Source organism: Mastacembelus armatus, unplaced genomic scaffold (assembly GCF_900324485.2).
Source record: "Mastacembelus armatus unplaced genomic scaffold, fMasArm1.2, whole genome shotgun sequence".
NCBI classification, from domain to species: domain Eukaryota; kingdom Metazoa; phylum Chordata; class Actinopteri; order Synbranchiformes; family Mastacembelidae; genus Mastacembelus; species Mastacembelus armatus.
This window is the reverse complement of record NW_022872853.1, coordinates 696,383-720,343: the sequence shown is the minus strand read 5'-3', so window position 1 is coordinate 720,343 and position 23,961 is coordinate 696,383. Positions and strand designations below refer to the sequence as shown.

Genomic DNA, 23,961 nt, shown 5'->3' with positions numbered 1-23,961 from the left:
AAATAACTTCATCTCTGTTGGACTCAAAGCAGCAGCAGCAGAATGCTGGGACCAGTTCCCAGAGCAGCTTAGGCCGTCACGACCTTAGATGTGAGACTTTCGGGAAATGGAGCGACTTACGGTCTTCCCCCTGAGATAGAGCTGGCTCACTTGTTTTCATCAGAAATAAGTGGGTCTGGGTCTGGGTCTGGGTCTGGGTCTGGGTCTGGGTCTGGGTCATAGCAGAGGTTCTGTGAGGGCGGAGATTCTCTGGTTCCTGTTGCTATGGTATGTGCCTTTAGCGTGTTTGTTCCATAAGTGTTGGAGGTTCTGGTGTTCCCTGTTGATCCTGTGTGGTTGGTCTTGGTTAGACTTTAGACGCTATTTCCCTGCTGGTCTTCACATTATCAGTGTGATGTTGGTTTGTGTCTGGGCTCTGATGACACATGGTGTTAGTTCTGACACATCCAGTGATGTGGAATAATAAACTTTGGTTCTGTAGAGTCATTCACTCTCCCTCACAGTCCTGTACTGGTCCTTAACCTTAACAAAGCTGTAGTGTGTCTCTGAAATAACTCATGCTTGAGTTTTGAGTGTTGACATGTTTTATTGTCCAAATTAAATCAGGGGACTGAGACTCAAACCTCTTTGATGAGTGATTATTGTATGTTCAAGTCATAATTTATGTGTGTCCCTGTTTTTCTTTTCTCTCTGGGTGCAGATAAATGTTGCTCCAGTCAGACCAGTCCCAAGTGCGTCTCCTCCTCCTCCTCCTCCGAGACAGAGCCCAACTCCTCTTCCTCCTCGTCCTCCATCCTCCCCGTCAGTCAGATGATCAACAAGGTGAAAGGTTACTGCTCCACGCGCTCCGACAACTTCTACAAGAACATCATCATGTCCGACAGCTTCGCACACAGCACCAGGTTCTAGCAGCCTCCCCTCACCCCCCAGGTTTAGAAACCTTCTGTCTAGAAGCATCTGTGATGGGGAGGCTGTGCTGCTCTGGAACGTCCCATGATTTTATTTAAGGTTTTGCTTTTGTTCTGGGAGAAACTCCAGAGTCTAGACCCAAAAGGAGGTTTCTAGACTCCCATGTGCCATTCCAGAACCATCCAGACTGAAAGACCCTGACCAACCTTATAGACCTGTTCTGGACCCTGTCCTGGCTATAGAACATGTTCCAGAGCATTAGTGGAGCATGTTCTATTATTGTTATTTACAAATCCTGCATCCTTCCCACCGGTGGTCTGGTGTCCTCCCTCACCTCTGGAACTTCTCAGAAACCCTGTTGCGGCTTCAGTTTTAACGGGTCTCATCATGTTTGTTGTTGGAAGACATAGTGGTTGTAAAACTGCAATTTTATTTAGACTGTTGAGCAAAACGTCAAGATCCTACATCAAGATCCTACATCAGAGACCTGGAGGAGCAGGTTGGGTGATCAGTGAGGCACAGGCTGACGGACTCAGTCCCTGATACAGTATATAGAGTACATGACTTAGCCCAGAGCCACCAGCTTAATGCACTGTCTCCACTTTAAGTGAAAGTGTCCACAAAAGGCAGTGAGTGTTTGGAAGCCCCAGGGAGGCCCGAGAGCCGTGCTGGGACTCTACTGTATCATAGAAACGTACAGGATCGGCAGAACTGGCTGCCAGACTGTGGGACTAAGAGGAAAGGAGCAGAGGGGCAAACGTTCGGTTAGAAAAATAAGTAGGCGGTTATGTTATGGTGTGTTTTTAATACTGTGATGTTTGTTAAAACTGTGTGTGTGGATCCACACCCTGTGTAAATATTGGTGATCCGTCTAATCTTTGTGCTTTATTCTATTTTTCAATAATGTGTGTTTTTGTTCATGGGGTCCTGGGCTGTACATACAAACTCCCCTCGTGGTGCCTTCACAGGGCAGATTGAACACAGCACCATCAAACGCCCCTCAAGCTAATTCTTTACATGCTGTTATGATGCCTGTTATTAAAGCACAGCTGACAACCCTAACAATGGACAGGCCAAGCTTTATACCAGACGTATGTCAGCTTTGAACTGATCAGATCATGATGTGTTCAACCTAATCTTTACCCCCCCTGAGTGAATCCAGCTGTCATCAGACTGAAGTGTTTTCTGTGTGGACAGTCAGACCATGAGGGTGAAGTCTAACAGTCAGAGGAAACTCGTCTTGTTCATATATCAGTTTTTTGTTCTGTAATTAGTGAAGACTGTTGTAATGGAAGCAGCAATAAGGCCGAGCATGAAGGACTACAGTCGCTCTGCAGGATGGTTATCACCTAAAGGGTCAGTTCACACAAAAACAAGGAAACATTTCCCATAGGGCTCCTAACAGCACCTACAGGGGTCGACAGAATATTGTTTGTGGAACAACATGCTGTTGTTTATGAAAGTCAACACCACCTGCCCATCATTCCAGCCTGTCAAGTCTTGAAGCATAATTCCTCAGTGTCCTCTTAGTAAAATGAATATGAAGCCGTGGGCGTCTGCCTGTGGGCGTCTCCACCTCCAAAGCCCAAACACTGATGTGTAAATAAGAGTTTTCTACAGGAACCTCTGGCTCGGAGAACGTTCATTCCTCAGACGTTTGGCAGCAGATACCAGCTGCACATGTCATGTGACCATAAAGATGTTTCTGCTCAGACTTTATTTCTGGAAAAACTTTACGGTTTGTCAAAACTATTTGTGCATTTGTCCTCCTGTGTTATTAAAAGCGTAGTATGGAAACTGTTCCAGGCCTGATGAGACCAGTTGTGGGTCTGTTTTTTCCAAAGGGTTTTTGAATGTTTATGGAAAGAATTTTGTAATTTGGTACCAGTTGTAGTGGAAGTGGAAACAAAGTTCAGGAAGCTTAAAGCAAACTACACATCTTTCCAAAACATCGTTACCCTTAATCTCCATCGTAGCGGCACTTTATCTTTAGATGTTTTTGAGCTGGTTCAGCTTCTGCTCAGTACCTGAGTGGGTCTGAAGTGCTCAGGCTGCTGTAGAGCCTCTAATCAAGTCATCATCATGATGACACCTGGCATCTGGTGCAGCTGTGCTGCTTTCCTTGAAAACAGCAGCTGATGTCTGAGACAAGAATGTGTCCTTCCTCACATCTTCTCCTTCCACCTCTTCTTCCCATCTCGCATGAGAGGACAGAGACGCACAGAGGGAAACGAGGAGACGATGAAGTTAAATGAAGCTTATGAATCACCTGGTCCTCACCTCCGCCTATAAAAATATACTGCAGCTCCGTCCTGGACACGCATCACTTGTCTGATTTCAAGTGTGAAAACTGAAAGAAAAATCATGATATTTTAAGAGAATGTGCCTCAGTCTCACTGCTCTGTGCTTTGGAACAGGACTCATGACATACTTTGAATTGTTGGTGTTGATTTTGAGAAAATATGTGGCCTCCTGTCTTGACCTTGTGTCTCTCGAGATCCCCTGTCTCCTCCCCAACTTTTCCTTCTGCACAGCCACTGAAGATAAATATGCATCCTCTTTTCTGACAAGCTGCGTTGCCTTAAAGCTGTGCTGCCTTAAAGCTGCGCTGCCTTAAAGCTGCGCTGCCTTAAAGCTGCGCTGCCTTAAAGCTGCGCTGCCTTAAAGCTGCGCTGCCTTAAAGCTGCGCTGCCTTAAAGTTGCACTACGTTAAAAAGCTGCGCTGCCTTAAAGCTGCGCTGCCTTAAAGCTGCGCTGCCTTAAAGCTGCGCTGCCTTAAAGCTGCGCTACGTTAAAAAGCTGCACTGTGTTAAAAAGCTGCGCTGCCTTAAAGCTGCGCTACGTTAAAAAGCTGCACTGTGTTAAAAAGCTGCGCTGCCTTAAAGCTGCGCTGCGTTAAAACTGCGCTGCCTTAAAGCTGCGCTGCCTTAAAGCTGCGCTGCCTTAAAGCTGCGCTACGTTAAAAAGCTGCACTGTGTTAAAAAGCTGCGCTGCCTTAAAGCTGCGCTACGTTAAAAAGCTGCACTGTGTTAAAAAGCTGCGCTGCCTTAAAGCTGCGCTGCGTTAAAACTGCGCTGCCTTAAAGCTGCGCTGCCTTAAAGCTGCGCTGCCTTAAAGCTGCGCTACGTTAAAAAGCTGCACTGTGTTAAAAAGCTGCGCTGCCTTAAAGCTGCGCTGCGTTAAAGCTGCGCTGCGTTAAAGCTGCACTACGTTAAAAAGCTACACTGTGTTAAAAAGCTGCGCTGCCTTAAAGCTGCGCTGCGTTAAAGCTGCGCTGCCTTAAAGCTGCGCTGCCTTAAAGCTGCGCTGCCTTAAAGCTGCGCTGCGTTAAAGCTGCGCTGCGTTAAAGCTGCGCTGCGTTAAAGCTGCGCTGCGTTAAAGCTGCGCTGCCTTAAAGCTGAACAAAAGCAAAGTCAAAGGTCAGCGTGAGCTACAGCTGATGGCCCGGCTGGGTCAGCTTCCAGGACACTTCAGCAGCCGTTGACTTGTGGTGTTGAGCCATTTCTGAATAAAAGATAGTCAGTGGTTCTTTGGCTGTTCTCCAGGTGTGCTGGAGTAAAGTTGCATTTGGGATCAGCAGTACATGAGCAGCTCCCTCCCAGAGGTGCAGTCATTTCTTAGTGAGCTTTCAGAAAGAGCATGGGCTTCCTCCGAGCTTTAACCGTCAGACACAGGGTGCCAGGAACAAATAAAGACATCCTGACACACTAAAGCTGACAGATATACTGGGCAGGAGGATTATGTGCAGTCAGGACTGATTCTCTGCTGCAGCTGTTTTAGGACCCACATTAATCAGCTGACACAGTTTATGAATCTCAACACTAGAAGGTCTGACAGAACATCCATCATACACAAACTGAACGAATAAACAAAAACAAATAAATTCTCATTCTAATAAAGATGATGTCAGTGAACCCAGGACAGGTGGGTAAGTTACAGCTCATGAGGCGTCTGAAATGATGCAGAGGCTAAAATGTGGACGTGAGACCGGATGACAAAGGTGGAGTCACCTGGACGGCCCACACAGCGCCGATATCCCATCATCCCACAGGAGGACGGGAATGGAGGGAAGACAAGATGGCGGATGCTTCAGGTATGAGAACACCTGTTGCTGTGCAGGTGAAGCGACACTGAGTAGTTCACGTTAACATCAGATTGGTCACTAAAGCGATGCTGTTGATCAGGGACCAGGTGAACTATGGGAACAGGTGCGGTGGGACGTTACCTGGACGCAGACACCATGTAAGGTCTCAGGTGTCTACTGTGTGCGTGTGTGTCTGCGGGTTAAACGTGTCTAATGGTGGAGGTTGTTACTGGTTTTTGGATTGCTCCAGGTCCGGGTCTGCTCAGTCCGTCCTGGACTCTCAGTCTCCTTGTTTCTTCTTCGAAGCAAAGCACAAAGCTTAGTGTTGGTGCCGTCGTGAACAAGTCCGACCCAGACCCAAGGCCCCTGTTACTGGCCTTACTTACCTACTAACCCTGGGTTTGTGTGTCTGGGACTTTCTGCTGCTCATCTGGACTTTTTGGTTGTAAAATGTAGTTTTTTTTGAGCTTGTGCACTAACGTGGCGTCTCTGTGCCCGGAGGTTAATCCCTAATTCAGTACTTCACTTGTGCTTTTTTTGATGCTTTGTTTTGCTCTTAAATCTTAAATCTGTGGCAGCTTTTAAGTATTTTGTGTGTAACATCCAACATCTGGAAGTCGTCACTGTTTGGATTTATGTACATGGCCCAGTCAGCACACATGTCCAAATCAACAGAGAACCTGGTCCGTTCCCTCCTTTTCTGCTGAGATGAATGTTAACGTCTCCCTGCTTCTCCTCATTTTTTTGTTTTATTGACGTTAACTCTCTTCATCTTGTCTTCACTCCTGTCAGATGTGGACCATATGCTCAGACCGTACATGACTATAATGAACCCAGGGCTGCCCTCCTGTCACCACACGTCCTTCACTCTCATTGGAAACAGGAAACCCTGTTAGTGGCAACGTCCTGGACGTAAACTAGGTCCTGTGTTTATTCTGGACTGAGGCAGGCAGTGATGCGGCTGGAGGGAAGCTCACCTGTAGCAGTAATCATCCATCTCGTGTGTGTGTGTGTGTGTGTGTGTGTGTGTGTGTGTGTGTGTGTGTGTGCGTGTGTGTGTGCGTGTGTGTGTGTGTGTATGAGATGCCGACTGTGCCAGACGTATTTCAGAGGACGCAGCTTCGACGTGACTGGGGCTGTGGTTTGAGGGGCTGGGTGGGTGTCTGGTGTTCAGAGGGCAGGAGGTGTGTAGGTGTGGTGGCTCCAGACCAGATCCAGCCTCAGACTGTGTGATGTGGTGAATCCCGCTGGCTCCCGATGGAAGCGCAGCAGCAACAAAGCTGCAGAGCAGGCAGCAGCACTTCCTGGGTCGGAGCAACGTCCTTTAAACAGCGAAGGGTAATTACCCACAGATGGAGCCGTGGACCTGGTCACACAACCACAGGTCTGTTTTGAACATGGCGCATGTTAATGTGCATGTGAATCTGTGCATCTGGTTCTTTGAACGAAGCCATGAGATCTCTGGCCCGATGCAGCTTCCTCACCTGAAGCATGTTGGTTAGATCCACCTGGAGCAGGAGGCAGGGAGACTCCAACAGGACATGTCGAGCACTAAAATCAGCACAGACAAAATAAAAGCTCCCCCTAAATGAGAGTGAAAGAGAGATTTAGAAACAATACGGTAAAAGAACAGCAGGAGGCCGGTCGGACTGGGCTGACGTGGTTTCTGCAGGGCTCTCTGGCTGCAGGAGCCAGGACAGGGCAGCCAGTGAAGTTATTTTTACTCTAGACAGAAAAGCTGCATAATTAAGTTTCCACATTTGTGGGAGATAAGACCTTCCAGTGTTTTACCGAATTCAGCTCATCACTTCCAGGCACTTTACACAGAGGAGGAGCAGGTCTTTGAGAAGTGAGGCTGGAGAAATGCAAACGTGCACGTTAGATTATGTAATTTGAGACTTGCAGCAAAAGAAAGAAATAAAAAAGTGGAAATGGGCTTAAATATTGGGTGAAATATTTCTTGGCCCTGTGACAACAACATGCTCCTTTTTACAAACACTGTGATATTTTATCTTCTCCACAGTGTTTGCACATCCCCGCTCAGAGGAGTCATCCTCCCTCAGTGTGATGAAGCAACACGTCGGCAGTTTCATTAGTCACACCTGTTTACCACAGCCCACTGTGGGAAAAGGAGAACTCGGATGTCGTCATAGATCATTAAGGGCCAGGACTCACTCCGGCCACTGGACTGACGCCTTTGAGCTTTGTGACTGTTGTTGGTCCCTGAGGAGCCAAAGGTGTAAAGGTCACAGAGTTTTAATGTTCCTGCAGAAACTCGAGCTACAAAGCTACAAACCTATGAGGCAGGGGATGAATGATGTGGTTTTCATATGCGGGCGTTCTGCTTATGGGAGCTCATAACATCTGTCCACCTGAGGCAAACCAGCATGCAGCTGCTGGACCTGTCGGTCCGCATCAGAGGGAGGGCGTAGCGTGTTGCAGAGCGGTCAGTGGGTTATGTTTCAGCCACCTCCATAAAGTGTGTGCATGTGTTCCGGACTAGAGGCTTCGTGTTATGGTGGAGCTCAGTGTGATGATGCTGCAGTCGTCCTCTGAAGTGTTTTTAATCTGCTCGATAACAGCTCGTCCAGTTTCTGAAGAACTTTCTAAGAAAAAACCTGAAAAGAAAAAGTTTTTGGTTTTTCCCGTTTCAGATAAAACACAACAGTCGGATTGTGGCTTTAATGTTTTCCACCCTGAGCCCCCTCAGTCCTCACCCCCCCCCAGGGGACAGTGGACAGGCTGATCAATCTGATGTTTAATTCATCATTCAGACAAACAGCAGGGAGTGCTTATCTGGACTCACAGGACTGGACTGGAAGTTACTGCAACTGTAACAAATGGCTCCCAGTTCACTCCCAATTTACTGATAATTCATCGTTTCCATTTTAATGTGAGAAGATAAACACATCAACCCTGGTCTGCCAGAACCAGCAGTCTGACACATTTAAACTCCTTTTTAAAGTTGAGCTTCTGTTAATCCTCGTACAGAGAGAGTTTAGTGAACAGTCGATCTGATTCATTTTAGATGCTCAATTTATAGCTAAACAGTTTGATTCCTAAAATGCTTTTAAAAACCTTCTGATTCATTTTGGTTTGATCGTGTCAAACAAAAAACTGGTTGACAGTTAAAAGTAAAGGACGTGAGGTGATTTGAGCTTAAATGAAATAAAATGAAATGTTAACAGACGTGATTACAGTTCACCCTGACTGACACGTCCTGCTGCTCTTCTTTCTAAATGAAGGTAAATGTTTGACTAAACATCAGGCTCATGTGATGATGATGATGATGATGATGATGATCTTCTTAAATTAAGCATCTGTTCCCACTAGAACCGTCCATACGAACATGGAACCTCAGCTGCTCTGTCACAACCTGGCAAAGGAAACATTTACATAACCTCATGTAACTGAGAGCAGCGAGTTCACACTCGTTCCCTGGAGCCTAATGGAAATAGTTTTAAAGTAAAAGTCCTGCCTGATACTGTGTCGCTGCAGTAAAAGTGTCGCTGCAGTAAAAGTACCAAAGTATCAGCTGACATTTAACTCTGAGTTTGACACTTGCTCAGACATTGTTCCCACACTCTCACTTTACCGACAGAGTCCTGTCCTGTCCAAATACCTGTTTTATTATTTACCCTTTTCGCTGCTGTGTCTTTGTGTCCCACAGTCTCTCGTCACCTGTTTCCTTTTCCTGCTGCTCTTTTCTCACCTGCACCACGTCAACTCACCTCGATTGGATTCTCATTGTTGTATTCAGGGGTTCTGAAGTTCATTAATTAGCACAGGCTAACCTTGGCCAAGTGCTGTAGGTGTCTAGCTCTCACCAGAACATTTTTGTCAAATGGGTGTTTTAAAAACCAACGTCTGGGGTTTTCCCTTCCAGCAGGTCTGGCCTCAAACCTGAGCACTCTCTAAAACAAAGCAAACTGTATTTCATAACTGTTCAGCTGCTGCTCTGAACATGAAATCCTGAGAATTTAACGTGAAGAAGGAAACTGCTTCCTCCCCTGTGGTGAAGCTCTCTGTCTGGGGAGGACCTGCTGGTGGTGTTTCAGGACACTACTCATTTGGACCTGGCAGAGCAGCTTTGGGAAACCCGACCAAAAGGCTTTTTTTGTGGATCTCACCAAAGTATGTGCCTGCCAGATGTTTGGGTTGTCCTTGTTAATTTTTATGAAGCTGGTTTGCCACAACGGCCTCTCATGGTCAGACTGGCAGCTTCCAGTAAAACCAGGCTCAAAAAGGGATAAAAGACAGACAGGAAGAGGGTCCACCTTCTGCGGTTCAGTCATTTTCCTGCTTGGTGCCGCTCAGCAGGCTTTTTTTTAATTTGCCTTTTTGTGTGAGTCCGGTTGCTGATCCAGTGAACATGTGCAATGCACACACTGCTGCACTCTGCATTAAGTCTGATGGTAAAATAATAATAATCCTAAATAGAGTAATAAGGGCAGATAAAGCCCATCACTCAGTGTAATGAGGTGTGTTGTGTTCACTGATTGTTTCAATGTGCAGCATTTAGCCAGAGGCTCATTACAGATGTTAGAGCAGCTGGATTCATCAGTCACCTCTGACAAAAGGAAGCGCAAAACTGTTTTATTCTGAGTCGACACCACGTGAAGGTTCCTCACGTACTGACGTCAGTGCAGGGTCCAGAGCTCGTTGGATCAAAGATGAGCTAAAATATTATTTCTTCTCAAACCTGGTTTGATACGCAGCAGATATTAGATAATGTCATGTTACAGCAGAAATGCAGAAGCTCATCTCTGACATCCAGCATTAACAGTCAGTCAGTTCTGTGTCCGTGATTAGGAAGCTCCAGTTATTGGTTATCATATTGATTGCAGTTATCGCTGGGGTAGGTGATTCCCACACACATGGATAAGATAGAGGTGCTAATCCAAACCAGACCGGGCTGGAGGTCCCTGCAGAGAAAAGGGAGAAGCTGAAGATTGCAGTGTGAAAAGCAGAGGCAGGGACACAGTGAGGGATAGATGCAAGACACCCATGGGTGGAGACAGCTGTGATTAATGACGTTCATGCTGGAGACATTTCTCGGTGCAGGTCCGGCCTCCCCCGTATCCTCCTCCTCTCCTGTGATTCACATCTGTTGTGATACAGCTGAACACAACTGTGCTCCCAGCCCGCCACATTATCCAGCGTCTGTGTGGAAGCTGCAGCAGCCTCGCAGCCCCTGTAGGACTCAGCACCCTGATCCTGGGTTCAGTTCTGCACGTGGGTGCCAGCTGTCCACTTCCACATCAGTCTGACATCAGTGGACATTTGAGAGTAAACTTTAGAAACATCTTCAGCATCTGTTTTTGTTTCCTCGAATGTGGGAGGTGTTGTAAATATCTCTGGGTACTTCTCTGCTACTTCTTTTCCTGACTGGAAGTCGGGAGCTGCTGTGAGGACTTTTCTCTGAAGACGGACGTGTTTCCACTCATTTCTCCCCTGGGCGCCGAGGAGGAAAGCAGCATGGACTTCACTTACTTTTGGCTGCTCGCCACCACTCTGATGCTGATCCACCAGTGTCAAGGTAAACCCAGCTTCAGTGTCTGTCTCATTAGCTCCAGGTAGGCAGCAAATCACAAAGACAAGCAGCCAGACTTTGCTCCTCAGGTGGAGGACTAACTTCCTGCCTGAGAGTATTTTGTCGTCTATTGTTTGGACTCTGTCTGTTGGGCTTATTTCATAGTGCAGGTTCCATCTGTTTTAAAAGTGAATATCTTTATTTGAACACGTCAGAGTCTGCAGTGTATCACTAAGCAAACAGCACATTAACACTGTTACTGACTGTTTTCAGCTGAGAGGAGAAGCAGTCGACTCACTGATGGATGTCTGTGTTCAGACTGTTGCAGAGCTGGTGATGAGGCTGCAGTTGGTGCTGCTGTTAGACTGACAGGTGCTTCAATTATTTTGTCCACCCCATTCATTCAGTGCACTTCAACACAGGTCGTTTTCACTAATGTGATGTCTGTATTGGTCTGCATCAGTGTGTGCAGGGTGTTCCTAATAAACTGACTACTGGCTGGATTATAGTCACAGCCTTTGCCCCAAACGACAAATGACTTTACATTAATAAGAACAGTCAGAAATATGTCTGCACACACACACACACACACACACACACACACACACACACACGGGTGTGTCCGTGTGTGTGAGATCACATTTATATTGATATGTTCAGTAATAGTTTTGACCACATGTCGCTGCTTGTTGTTGGCCTCAGGGCTCCATAATGAAGATATTCTATAGAAAAGGTGAAATGATGACTGTTTCTCTTCCTCTTCGACTTATTATTAAGACCTCAGGAATGCAAAGACCCGCAGGGTCCGAGCCGTACCTGCGTGAACCCCCAGGAAACCATGAAGCCGCGGTTGGGTTACAGGGATCAGTGTTGAAAAGAGGAAATCTCTTCTTTCCTGCTAAAACTCCTGACTGAGCTGCACAGCGCAGACAGTCTGTCTCAGACCTGCACCCTGCAGACAGGGTCCCAGTTCAGAGACTGAGCTGGGACACAAAGCCAACACCAAAGCCAAAATAACTTCACATAGCTCCCGGGCATCACATCCAAAAGTGTGATCAGACAGAGATGCATCAGCCTGCAGCAACAGTCACCTGAGCTTTTCACCGTTAACGTCTGTGTGTCCCAGGCAGGACCAGTCCAGAGTCAGGTCTTATCTCTGATTTATGCTGCTGGACTCATTACATCTGCAGGAGCAACAGTTTTGTTGTGCTGAGGCTTCTCAGACAGAAGCGCAGAGACTGTTGGTCACTAAGACACAGACGAGGCAGAGATGATCCTGACACAGGGCTCTGACCTGCCTGGACGCTCATCACTGAGCTGATTAGCAGATGTCATATTTTGAGTATTGTGTTTGTTGGTGTCTGGGCCTCAGAGGACACTGACTGCAGCTTTGACTCTGTCCTTTCTGCTCCTCCCGTCTCTTTGGTCTTATTTAGTGCTGGGCGTGTCACAGCTGGTCATCTAAAGCTGCTGGTTCAGACACAGTCCCATCATGTCCTGATGCTGTGACTTGACTGGTCAGCCTCCCTGCTGGATCCTGACCCCCATCAGCAGTAGATGATCAACACTAACCTGTTGATCCTTTCACCATAACAGTGATACGGCTTCTTCTCACTAATAAGCTCAGAGATGTTCCCACACTGTGACCTGTCCAGGGTTGGACCCCTGCCTTTCACCCAAAGAGAGCTGGGATACGCTCCAGCAGATTCCTGGGACCCTGGTTAAGGAATAAGGGGGTCTAGATGATGGATGGATGGATGTTCCCACACCGCAACAGGTCCGCTGACGGTTAACTGTCCTCTGTGGCTTTTTGAGGGTTGTTGTTGGACAGAAGACTCAGTTTTACTCCCTTCAGTCCACTTAAATTGTTCCAGGCTGTGTAGGGATTCCAGCTGGAGGCGTTCAGGCTCTAAAAGCTTTCACTGGCTGTCACGTTGGATTCAGTGCCGTTATTAGCGCCTGAGAAACTGAGTCCACCCAGGCTTGGACATGACAGTGGATGTGAAATACTGACATGTTTAAATTCTGCGCTGTGTAGCTTCCATACCTCAGTGTGAAATAACCAATTAAATCTCTGGTGAATCTGCATTTCTGGGAAGCTTCTACCTGCCAATGCAAACAGCCAGATCACGGATGAAGCTGCTGATCCACCTGAATATTGTCAAATATTGTCAAACCCGGTGGAGCCGGACAGGCTGCCTCATAACAGGGCGAGAAATTAAACTTTGGCTTGGCAGTGGAACAGTGGAACAGCCTGGACGGGGGGATTTACCTCTTGGGTTTTCCCACCGAGCCAAACCAGCAGAGGCATTTGCATCAATGCAAGCACATGCGTTTGGGCACCAGCGAACAAATACCTGCACTTAAAGATCAAAACTCAGTTATGAAAGGAAGCTGCTCAGAGCACTGAGTGGCTAAATGTGTTTACGATAAAAAAATACAACGGTTCATTGGCTCTAGCAAGGAAAGAATAAATTGATCCTGTGTTGCATTCGCTCTAATACAGACTGTGTTGGCAAACACAGGACAGGGTGTGTTTCAATTGGTGAATAAACGAGTGTGAAATCTTTAATTTTGAGTGTGAAAGTTAGAAAATAGACCCAGTCTGGCTTTGGTTTCCATGAAATTCCTCTCCATCTTTTCCTCGTTGGCTCCGAGTGTAGAATAAATAACTTCATAACTTAGTTAATCACAGTGTGGCTTTCTCCAGCACGAGAACAATATTATTGTAAGTGGTTTCTCTCCTTCTGGCATCCATCATCAAACCAGGAGCATGAAGTTAAGGATGTGTCTGAGGGTGTGTGGTGTTAATGCTGCTGCGTCTGCTGGAAACCACCAGTCGGCTCTGGCCGGGCTGAGGTGAAAACCCCTGATGGGTCTGTTGTTCACGTAGAGAGAGCAGCATACATGACCTCTAACAAGCACAGAACTTAAGCCGAACCTGGGCCCGACCCGTCTGTGAGAGGCTGTGACCCTGACCCAACCAGGCAGAGCCGAACGGCCTGAACCTGCCGTCTGTTTTTTCAGCCAACACAGATACAGCAGGAGCTTGTTCCTAAAATCTGAGCTGTAATCAGTCAGTCAAGTGAAATTTACAGCACTATGTAATAATGCATGACTCCGAAGCTGCGGTGCACATTCCCTAACAAAGTCAGACATGTAGTGACGCTTTATGGGGCCCCCGGGGGCCCAGTGCTTTAGATGTAGCTTAAAGAAATTGCATCTTAAAATCTCTCTAATGCAAACCAAAGCTGTGTTTTCTGTAAATAATCGCACACCTCTCTTCGTCTGCACAGGTCAGATTGAGGTCAAGCTGCAGGTTTTTCGTTTAGGAAGTGAGTCCGTGTGACGGCTCCGAGGAGCTGCAGGTGATCAGCTGCCTCGAGGCTTCATGAGTTACTGTGGCCTGTAGGTTCTGTGGGAGGTTTCTCACTGATGTAGAACCAGGAGATGATGAGCTATGTGCTGCTTGATCCATGACATGCCATAAGTTCTGATTGTCTTTCCACAGCTGGATGCACATCTGTTGCCTTTGGTTCTCTCAGTATTTGAGATCATAGCTTTCAGACAGTGTTTATGTCTGCATAGAGGAAATGAAGCTCCAGCAGAGACAGAGGAAGAGAGTTCTCTAATGATCATTGGATTTCATTTATTTCCTCTGTACAAAAATAAAATATACTGTTTGTTTTTTAGACTGGGAATCCTGGACTGGGATCCCCGGGTCTGATCAGGCTTATCAGGACCTTGAAGCCGAGCAGGACCTGGATCCTCTGGTCTATATATTTTTTAATTAATAGGTGCCCATAGGTGCAGGTGAGCAGAGCCCAGAGCTTGGTAGAAGATCCTGTTCTGGACACGTGGACAATCCTCAGAGAGACAGAGTGCAGTTAGTGTCTGCTCCAAACTGTGGAAATGATCTGGGCTTCTTACTGAGCAAGACTCTGCTCGCAGAACGCCAAACGGACTTTTAGAAAACACTACAAATGAACCACTTCCAGGTTTTGTTGAGACCAACTGTTCAAGAATGAATCCAGTTGTAAGCTCCTAAAAAATCAAATAGCGTTTCCAGGCCCTTTTAAGGCATGTGTTCCTGTTATTGAGACACTTGGCTCTTCACTGGTTTTTCTTGGAGCAGCGATGCAGTGATTAGGGCTGCTCCTCTTGATAAACTGCTGGAAACAAAAGCCCAAACACCCAGGGCGCCCCAGTCCACTCGGCCTCCTGGGATCCTTCCACTGATGTCGGCCGGGGAGAGCTACACAAATAACAGCTTTATTGGAAACGCTGGATGAATAACAACCTCAAATATTTGAATCTCTGGGACGTGGCAACATAAAGACGTGAGCTATACCATCTACTGGGAGCAGAGGTGTTATTATGTGCCTGGGTGCATCGTGGAAATCTCTCTGCAGACGCCCAAACATTCCCCTGCATGCACCCACAGCAGGCTCAAAGGCTGTGAGCACCCTGTGGGCTTCATGGGCTCTGGGTGTGTGTGTGTGTGTGTGTGTGTGTGTGTGTGTGTTGATACAGGAGTTACTGAGCTGCTGTGCTGTGAAGTTGTTCTGACGCCTGCGAAGCACCAAAACTGAAACTGATGATGGTGTTTGATGAAAAGTCGAAGCACAATCAAAGTTTCTGTGATTCATCCTATGGAAAACTAAATGTACTACACTTGTCCATGTAGTACTGCTGCTAACCGACTGCTGATAACTGACTGCTGCTAACTGACGGCTGATAACTGACTCAGTACTACAGACATCTGTCCTGACTTCGTGATGATCGCCATGTCTGGCCTTTATAGCAGCACAGCATGCTAACCTGCTGCTAACAGCCATTTACCCTGCAGAATATTGGCCGTGTGTATGTTTCATGCTAATTTTAGCTTTTGTTGTTTAAATACTCTCATTGGTTTTGTTTGATGAAGGACATGCATGGGAAGACTCACTGGGCCACATGGAGTCTTATGACCTGCAGTTCCAAATCTAGGCCCCTATGCCAAAGTCTAAGGCTAAAGAAATACCAAGGAGGTCTGTAGAAACCCTAAGGCTAAGAAAATAACGACAACGTGGTTTTATTCCTTCAAACAACGTTTTTTGGAAGAGGGTCCTCTTGTGCAGCTCGTCCTCCCTCCTGTTTGCTGCAGAGGGAATAGCGTTTTAAACAGAGATCAGTTTTGGAAGGAAACAAAATGCAAAACGAGACTAAAGCAGAACCAGGGAGAACTTAGACGTTCTACAGAAGAACAGAAATATATTTGAGTTATTACTAAAACACAAGTGACTGTCTCTTCCACCCTTCCAGGCTCTGCCGTCACTGTTACTCGCCCCACAGCGGAGGAGGGCCCCCTGGTGCAGCTCCCCCACACAGCCCACCGCAGAGAGAAGCGCTGCTCCTGTGAAAACCAGAAAGACAAGGAGTGCATTTTTTTCTGCCACATTGGCATCGTCTGGGTCAACACCCCGAGGTGAGTCTGTCATCCGCCCGAGAAGAACAGTAAACAGTCACAGTTTCAGTGTTTCCACAGTAATGCAGCAGTGGAGCGCTGCGATCAATCTCACAGGATTAACGTGTCAAAATAAAACAAAGATAAGAGCAATCAATAATCTGTCCAAGACCCCAGAGGATGTAGAGTCTCCCTGCAGCAGTAACTGGGAGGTTTCTGAGGGAGGACGGGAGGCGAACACGAGCAGCAGCTCCAGTCCAAAACTAAGATAAACTTTCAGTCTGAACCGAAAACAAGAGGTCACAAGATTATAACCACTATTAATCATCAGCAGTTAAGAAAGGCCCCGGGTCCACCGGGGTCCAGACCCACAAACCGCTGCTGGGAGGAAACGGTGTGACACCACTGCTCCACTGTGCCGCCCAGTTCGGTTCATTTTATCCACATTCTGGCTTGAATAACTACAATAAGGTTTGAGCAGAGGTTTGATGCCTGATCACGCTCTGCAAACCTACTGCCATGACCAAACCTCCTCATGTCCGTAAATATTTCTTTAACTGTTTAAATATTTGAGTTCAGTGTGTTTGAGTAGAAAAATGTCAACATGCGGTGACCTCTGACCCCTGTCAGCATATTCATTAGGCTCATTTTACTGCACTTCTGAACTGAAAGACTTTTTGTTTTCACAGAAAACTGACTCCACTTGTTCCTGGGTCGATGCAGCGTCACATGAAAACGCAGAGTCAGGGCCTTTTGCTTCCTTCATGTTTGGTCAAACCATAGAAAATAAATGAAAATGAGAGTCCGGCCTCTCGGACCGTACACGCTGATGTAGTCCAAAATGGACACAGATGTGTGAAACATGCACAGCCAGTGTATGTGGTTCACGCAGTCACACTTTTTAACTGCTTTGACGGATCTAGATGAGTTTCTTGGATTGAAAAATATTGTGGTTTGGGTTTTGGATTCCATATAGGGGTTCAAAGTTGTTTTCCAACTTCCCCAGCGTCCTAACAGCGGCTGTCTCTCTGTACGTACTACAGCGCTGCAGCTGCATTCACGTCCAAGGAATTTTGGAGTGAGCTCGGCCTAAAGTACGTCCAGCACGAGCCTTCATCGATGATGTGACCCAATAAGTTCACACACTGAAGCAATTGGACGCTGGAGGATGTGAGCGCAGGCCTGGTTCTAAAAAAGACCCGTGGAGAGTAAACGCCATCACTCTGAGAACATCCTGTGAGAAGCGTCTTCAAGCGTTGACCCCTGCAAGACACAGCGAGCATGTGGAAGACATTAGTCCAAGCTAACGACTGGACCAGCAGCCTGCAAGTAAATAACCTGACAGTACCGGCAGGGGTCCAGTGGCTCCTCCTGCTTAGTCAGATCCCAGTGACATGGAGGGAAACATCAGCAGGCCCTGAGACCTCGGGGGAGGGGGATCCTTAAACCTCCCGCTCAGAGACCAGGTGACCCCCAAGCCCAGCAGCTCTGCTCCTGCAGAACTGCAGAGATGAGACATAACAAAGCTCCAGAATCCTAAAGTCAGTAAATCCACAGGAATTCAAAATAAAAGGCCTGCACATTGTGTTGCTCATCCAAAACACCTGCAGTCTAACAAACATACTGAGTGAGCCCCCTCACTGATTGATGCATGTCATGGTATTTCCAGCCCTTTGTGTTAGAGGAAAGCAAACAGGGACATAAATTCATCTCAGAATTATTTTGTCAGCACAGAAACAGTATTTCTGGATTTTTTTCCAGACCAGTTCTTCATATTTTGATCTTGTGTTGCCTCAAATAGGAACCAGACTCCAGCTCCCTTCACGATTGGCTGCAGTTAACTTCGTTTTAGTTGAGTGTGCAGAAGCGGCGAGTCGGCCGTTAAATGTGGTGGAGCTAATAAGAAAGTGCACCTTTCCTAACGGAGGCTAATTTAAGCATCTTTCCTCTCGCTGTTTCTAAATAACCTGTTTTAACACGAGCCCAACAAGGAGCCCGCAGAGTCTGAAGTCACTGGTCGGACCCTGGTCTTTGTTAAATATAGACTGGTCCTTAGAAGAACGGTGAGTTAATGAATAAAGGTGTGGCCAAAATGGCTTCCAAAAACAGCTGCTGCAGCTGTGGGACCCTCTCACTAAGTCTCAGATTGTTAGTTGACTCTAAACATAGCGGGTGATAAAAAGCCGTCGAGCTGCCTCCATCATAAAGACTTTTTTAGCAGCAGTGGCAGCGCCTGCTCCGACTATTCCACCAAACCCTGTGACTGCTGTTTCCTCCTGCTGCAAACACGCTTTGATGGACTTATGCAAACTGGTTGAGCTGCTTCATGTGGAAACACAGCTCAGAGGCCGGGCACTGTTTTTTATCCAGATGTCACTTTAGTGTCAGAATCTTTGTTCCCAGTCTTGGTGGCTGTGGACTGGGACTATTTCAATCATAGAAATCGAACTATATATATATATAAAACTAGATCTAGTTTTTAGTTCGACTTCTCTGGACCTCTAGAGCTGCTCCTGTTTCCCAGAACCGGATTTTGTGAACTCACCGTGTAAAGTAGCATCTTATCAGAAAACATGTCCGTTAAAGGCTCAGTAAATTTCTATCATCATCACATGATTAGTTTTTACTGTTGGCAAAGTGATGGGACGTCCAGGTTTCCTGGTCTCCTATCAACACCTCCACTGGATCCATAAACCATTAAGCCGCATCACTACAGGCCAAATGTGGATTCATCCACCACTGAAACTAGTGCCCAACAGATGGACTCCTGGGAAACATTTGATAAGTGAGCAGCAGGAAGAAAAACACCCCATGTCCTGAAAGGGGGGTCCTCTCTAGCTGCACGTTTGCATAAACAAAACCCACAGAAACCGTTAATGTCCAGAATGTGTTACTCTGTTTTCGCAGCCTGCCGCCCTCAAACGAGTGAAAACAAATGGTGAAATCAAAGAGGAGTTTTGTTCTCGATGACAGAAGGTCTACAGACATCCAGAAAGGCAGTGATCCAGTCCAGAGATTGACCCGTGGACAGGAGCAAACCTCCTCCAGGATAAAAATCACCTTTGGCGAACTCCAACACGCTTTACATAACATCTGCTGTTTGGTGGACGCATTTATCCAAAGTATCTTCCAGCCAGACAACATAACTCTCTTTTTATTCCCAGAACATTAGTCTAAAAATGAGCCAGTGTGTCTAAAGGTTCTGGACCAGTTTCCATGATCACACTGTTGTAGCTCATTGTGATGTGACACTGGTGTGCTTGTAGTTGACGCCAGTATTTTTAATTTGTCATGTGACCGAGGTTTGTTTTGTTATGAATACTTAACATTATTGCTGCAGCTCAGCCCAGTCAAAGTCCAGGGCTCCTGTAGACCCACCTCACCTGTATCAGCCTTTATGGTTTTGAATCGTTTGTAGCTGCCAAGAGGCGGCGTTCTTTAGCCCAGAGAGAGTGGGACAAAGAAAGACCAACAACCAGGGTTAACATGGCTTTGGCTTTTTCACATGGAGAGTGTTCAAAGCAGCCAAAGGACTCACATTGGATCCACATGGAGCCTTCTTCCTTCTGCATGCGTTAGCATCTAAAGCTAACCTGTTGGTTCTGGTAGCATTAGCCACCTAGCATGGTCCTGATTGGACCTTTAGACTGAATGGATCTGATGTGGATTTGGGAGGAAGTGGAGCTTTGGGTAACGTTAGTGCTTTGGGTCACATTAGCAGGAACCAGAGGGTCTACTGGACTGACACATTTAGTCCTTAGTCAGCTAACGCTAGCTTTGGACTGTACATTTTGTCCCAACCAGGCACCTGTAGTTCACGTTGTGACTTTGACACATAAGTGAAAACATAATAGTGGAAGTGAAACCGTCAGAATAGTCAGAATGACATGAAAGTTCTGAAAACGTAGGAAGGGAAGTAAAGGGTTTTGCCTGGAGAGCAGAGGAAGCCTCAGAGATGAAAGGGTCTCATTTTATCCCAACCACAAAGTGGAAATTGGACCCAGATGTGTTTCCATTTGATTATGACTCAAACCAAAATTACTTTCAACGTTGTCGTCCTTACTCAATGATTTTTCACAACTGGACTGAAATATCAATCCAGTCCAGCTGCTCAGCCCAGAAACTGGACATGTGGTTCACATGATGCTTTCCCAAACAATAAAGCAGAAACCTTCATTTTATGGGATGCCAGTGTTTGCAGAGCTGCTGAGCCTCTGGCATCTGATCGCAGTTCTCCCTGTGGTCCGCTTGAGCCCACCACTAATTCAACGGTGGATCCCCCGGATGCGGTGGCCCTGCTGCAGTAAAAGAATCTCATGTGTTGAGTCCACTTAACCATGTGAAGCACAGCAAGGTGCTGCTGGTACCGCCACAGGCCCAACTCGCACTATCACAGACTTAATGAGAACCACAGGCTTTGTATGGCAATGAAGTGACGCCCCCTGGTGGCTGGTTCCAGTATGAGTCATAAACCCCGCCCCCTCTGTGTCAGCTGATGTTAAAACGCTAAAGAAGTTATCAAAACATTTTGGATGATTGACAGCTTTGATTGGCAGCCTCTGTCTGTCGCTGTGCAGTCGTGACAGTACAATGATGTTCATGTGGTGTGTGTGTGTGTGTGTGTGTGTGTGTGAGAATATTTAACACCTGCTCTTTCTTCCAGCCACGTGGTTCCTTATGGATTTGGTTCAGTCCGACTCAGGAGGGAGCTGAGCCGCTGCCACTGCAGAGACACACAGGACTCTGAGTGTCTGAGCTTCTGCTCCGTCCATCCACAAACACTGTAAGAGCACACACACACACACACACACACACACACACACACACACACGCAGACGCACACACACACACACACACACACAGGACAGCAAACCAACCTCTTACTCACTTCCTGTCTCTTTGCTCAGGAGAGAACATGCTCCGGTGAAAACAAAGCCTGACAAACAACTGAGCAGAGATGCATTCTGGGAAAAAAGGAGCAGGCCCGCGCTCAAACACCAAACCTGAGGGGGAGGAAGCGCAGCAGCAACTGCAGCTCTCCTGAATGGAAGATGGTCCTTTAATGAAATGAAACCACGACACGTGGACGTTGTTTGTCTGTACAGTGTGTTGTTTATGTGCATGTGTGAGGATAGGAGGACCGACCCCTGACCCCTCTGTCTTCATGCAGAGCAGTGAAGCAGCTGTTCACTGTCCTGCTCAGAGTCCAACCTTTGACCTTCCTATTCGTGGCGCAGGGACGGAAAACGTTTCAGTAGTTTTGGTATTTTACTCAAACTCCAGAGTTGTGGACTGAAAACCTCACAGAGGTTGAGCTCGCTCTCAGATTTTCCTTTTGTACATTGAATGTTACCCCAGTTTAAAATCACATAGACTGACCTGGAGAGTGTGTTCAATGACCCCGGCTCAGTATCAGGGCTGCTGTTAGGAAACCAAGCCGATCAATCCTCAAGTCAAACGATACCGTGGTGATTGTCTAATAATTTTATAAACTGTCTAAACTATAATGGACAAAATAATTGCATGAGCATCTTTCAGCATTTTCCTGGCTGTTGTTTTATTCTGAAAAGCTTCATTTAAAATAATTTTCCTTTATGTAAAGACTGAAACATTCCAGCTCTTAAAATATTCAGTAAAATTACAGTTTGAATCTGAAATATGGCTGTTCCTTGTATATTTCTTCACCCTGTTACAATCTGACACATGAACAGGAAATTATATTTGCTGTGTGCGACCACAGGTCCTTCACAAACGGGTTTAAACAGTAATGATTTTATATTATAGCAAATATAAGAGAATTGTTATTCTGTCAGGTTTGGACTGGAGTCGTGAGGCTTCGGTCAGTCGTCCTACTCTCAGAGCTGAATGTGAATTATAATAATAATGTGTATTTTATACATACGTTTTAGCTTTGCAGTCTGTTTTTTTGTCTTTACATGGATGTAATTTACACTAAAGCAGCCGAGCTTCAGACTCAGGTTTTTATTTATCACCAGACTGGTCTCTGCTATGACAGACATGCACGACTGTAAAACAGAGACATTCGTTCACTGTAAACTCGCCGCACATGATGTTTCTCTGTGCATTTCAACTCACCTGCCTTTCAGCAGCGCAGCACTAAAGACCATAATCACCGGTGATCTGGTTCTGACAGCTCTCACCTCAGGAGCTGTGAGGAAATCACATCATCTGCAGCTGCTCCAGTGTCATAAACAGCCTCTCACTTTCTGCTGCAGGCAGGAGATAAAAAGGTTTTTCTAACACCTGGTAACAGTTTCAGACCTGCAGCTGGGATTAGTCACCAGGTGACAAAAACAGCTCTAGTACTCTACAGAAGGATCTTGGGAAATAAATTAATTTGGCACGGCCCCAGGAATGTGTTTGCATGTATGACCTGACCAGTGCGCCCTCTAGAGGAACGCCATGTTCCCACTGCCACAGAAAAGCCCGTCAGTGCAGTGTAATGGTCCTTGTACGCCCTTTATTCACAGCTTCACCGGGTTCTTCAGATTTGCTGTATGAGCCCTGTGTTCTCTGACTGCCACCTGGACCAGACAGGAACTTCTGTGAAGCTCTGAGAGTAAAATGTACAGAAAGACTGGAAGCTTTAAACTGGGGCCCCTTGTTTGCGACATCACGTCATCAGACTGTGACTTCACTCACTAAAGACTCCAACATGTTCCGCTGACGTTCAGGCTGGTTTGTGGAAAACCTGCTCATGCTGAGCGGATCAGTGACGCGGTCCGAAGGTTCTGCATGAAGCAGTAGAACATGTGGAGTCTGTCTCCACCTGCTGAGACAAACACAGCAGACTCTTCTCATTTAAGGTTTCTGCTTCTCAGCATCATATCGTTCTGTAGAAGGTTTTATTGCAGGATATTTATTTTAACTTTGTCAACACATTAAACAACCAGCGGATGATGTGTAGTTGTGATGATTTCACTAAATGTTTGTGTTCTGGTTCTAATATTCTGCTCAAGGTCTCTTGGTGAGCTGTACGTGTGAGAGCCTTTCATTGATGAGGTTGTTGGCCTGACATGATTCACTGTTTTAGCCTCTGGCTGTTTTCTCCCAGAAGTGTTCCTGAACATGAGCACGTGGCGCTGGAGTGAAACCGGATGATCCAGGCTCAAAGTCAAGTGACAAAATCCAGCTGCCATTTCTGATAAATGAATCTGCGTGTCCAGGTGAGGGCTGTCGTTTCTAAAGAAAACTGTTTTCTTCACACAGGGTTTGGTTTTTTTCTGGTGGCCTTTAATGACCCCAGATCCCAGAAGCGTCACACGCTAAACCGGTGCCATCTTGTCAAATTAAAAGCGTTTCTGACGTTTCTGGTGGTGGTTTCTGTCCCTGATTGTGAGTTAATTCTGTCCTGTCCAGGTACAGAAAGCTGATCTCAGAACACCTGAACTCCAGAGCTGCTCTGACAGGAGTTACCTTCTCTCCTCAGTCTAAGAAACCTGAACAGAAAACCTGAGTTAGGCTCCACATTCTCCACCAGGTGGAGACAGGAACCAGATCACTGCAGCCGGACCACGTCAGTCAGCAGTCCCAGTTCTCCCCTTCATTAAGGTGATCAGATCCAAAGATTCACTGCTCTCGGGGAACCTCAGAACAATCTCATCAAAATGTTTTAGGTGAATCTGAAGTGATGATCAGCTGGTTTCTGTTTCTGCCGCTAATTCATTGACCAGGAGAAACAGAAACATCAGCGAGTTTAACCTCATGGACAGTTTCAGGTGTGAAAGGAGAACTTTGCTTTTCTCCAGCTTCAGTTTCCACAGAGTCTTAAGCTGCAGGTTGGAAACACAAACACTGACTTTTGTGTATAATAAAAGAATCTGGCTCCACAGAATGAGAGAAATATTAGAACAGGAAGTGGACTCTAACAGGAGCAGAACTGTTTTATTGCAGTATGTTTACAATCAGCGGTTAAATACAGAAACACACTGGAGCATCTGCAGCAGTTCGTCAGGTCTTCGTGTCGAC

At 46.5% G+C, this 23,961-nt stretch overlaps 2 protein-coding genes across 11 annotated transcripts in view; both read left to right on the top strand.

Annotated features, from left to right (window-relative positions):
* Positions 1 to 2,721, top strand: part of adgrg6 (adhesion G protein-coupled receptor G6) — a 55,223-nt gene extending 52,502 nt beyond the window's left edge. For 8 of the 9 annotated variants that reach the window (XM_026308197.2, XM_026308190.2, XM_026308191.2 and 5 more), the window contains one exon: positions 701 to 2,721. In XM_026308197.2, coding sequence (XP_026163982.1) covers positions 701 to 909 — 209 coding nt within the window. In that variant the 3' untranslated portion in view covers positions 910 to 2,721. The remainder of the gene's footprint in view (positions 1 to 700) is intronic. The other variant, XM_026308194.1, reaches the window with a different exon arrangement.
* A 7,406-nt stretch (positions 2,722 to 10,127) lies between these two features.
* Positions 10,128 to 21,408, top strand: LOC113131226 (endothelin-1). Of its 2 annotated transcripts, XM_026308253.1 has the most exons (5): positions 10,128 to 10,532; positions 10,800 to 10,898; positions 15,831 to 15,993; positions 20,636 to 20,755; positions 20,880 to 21,408. In XM_026308253.1, the coding sequence occupies exons 1-5, from the start codon at positions 10,472 to 10,474 to the stop codon at positions 20,977 to 20,979; spliced, it is 543 nt and encodes a 180-aa protein (XP_026164038.1). In that variant the 5' UTR covers positions 10,128 to 10,471; the 3' UTR covers positions 20,980 to 21,408. The 2 variants fall into 2 exon arrangements, with proteins under 2 accessions (XP_026164038.1, XP_026164039.1); XM_026308254.1 differs by lacking the exon at positions 10,800 to 10,898.
* Positions 21,409 to 23,961: the final 2,553 nt, after the last annotated feature.

Bases quoted from the DNA above. Each gene is read 5' to 3' on its own strand.
- LOC113131226 (XM_026308253.1), top strand. From the start codon at position 10,472: ATGGACTTCACTTACTTTTGGCTGCTCGCCACCACTCTGATGCTGATC. The intron at 10,533-10,799 runs GTAAACCCAGCT...GACTGTTTTCAG, and splicing joins GCTGATCCACCAGTGTCAAG to CTGAGAGGAGAAGCAGTCGA. The intron at 10,899-15,830 runs GTGCTTCAATTA...CCACCCTTCCAG, and splicing joins TGCTGCTGTTAGACTGACAG to GCTCTGCCGTCACTGTTACT.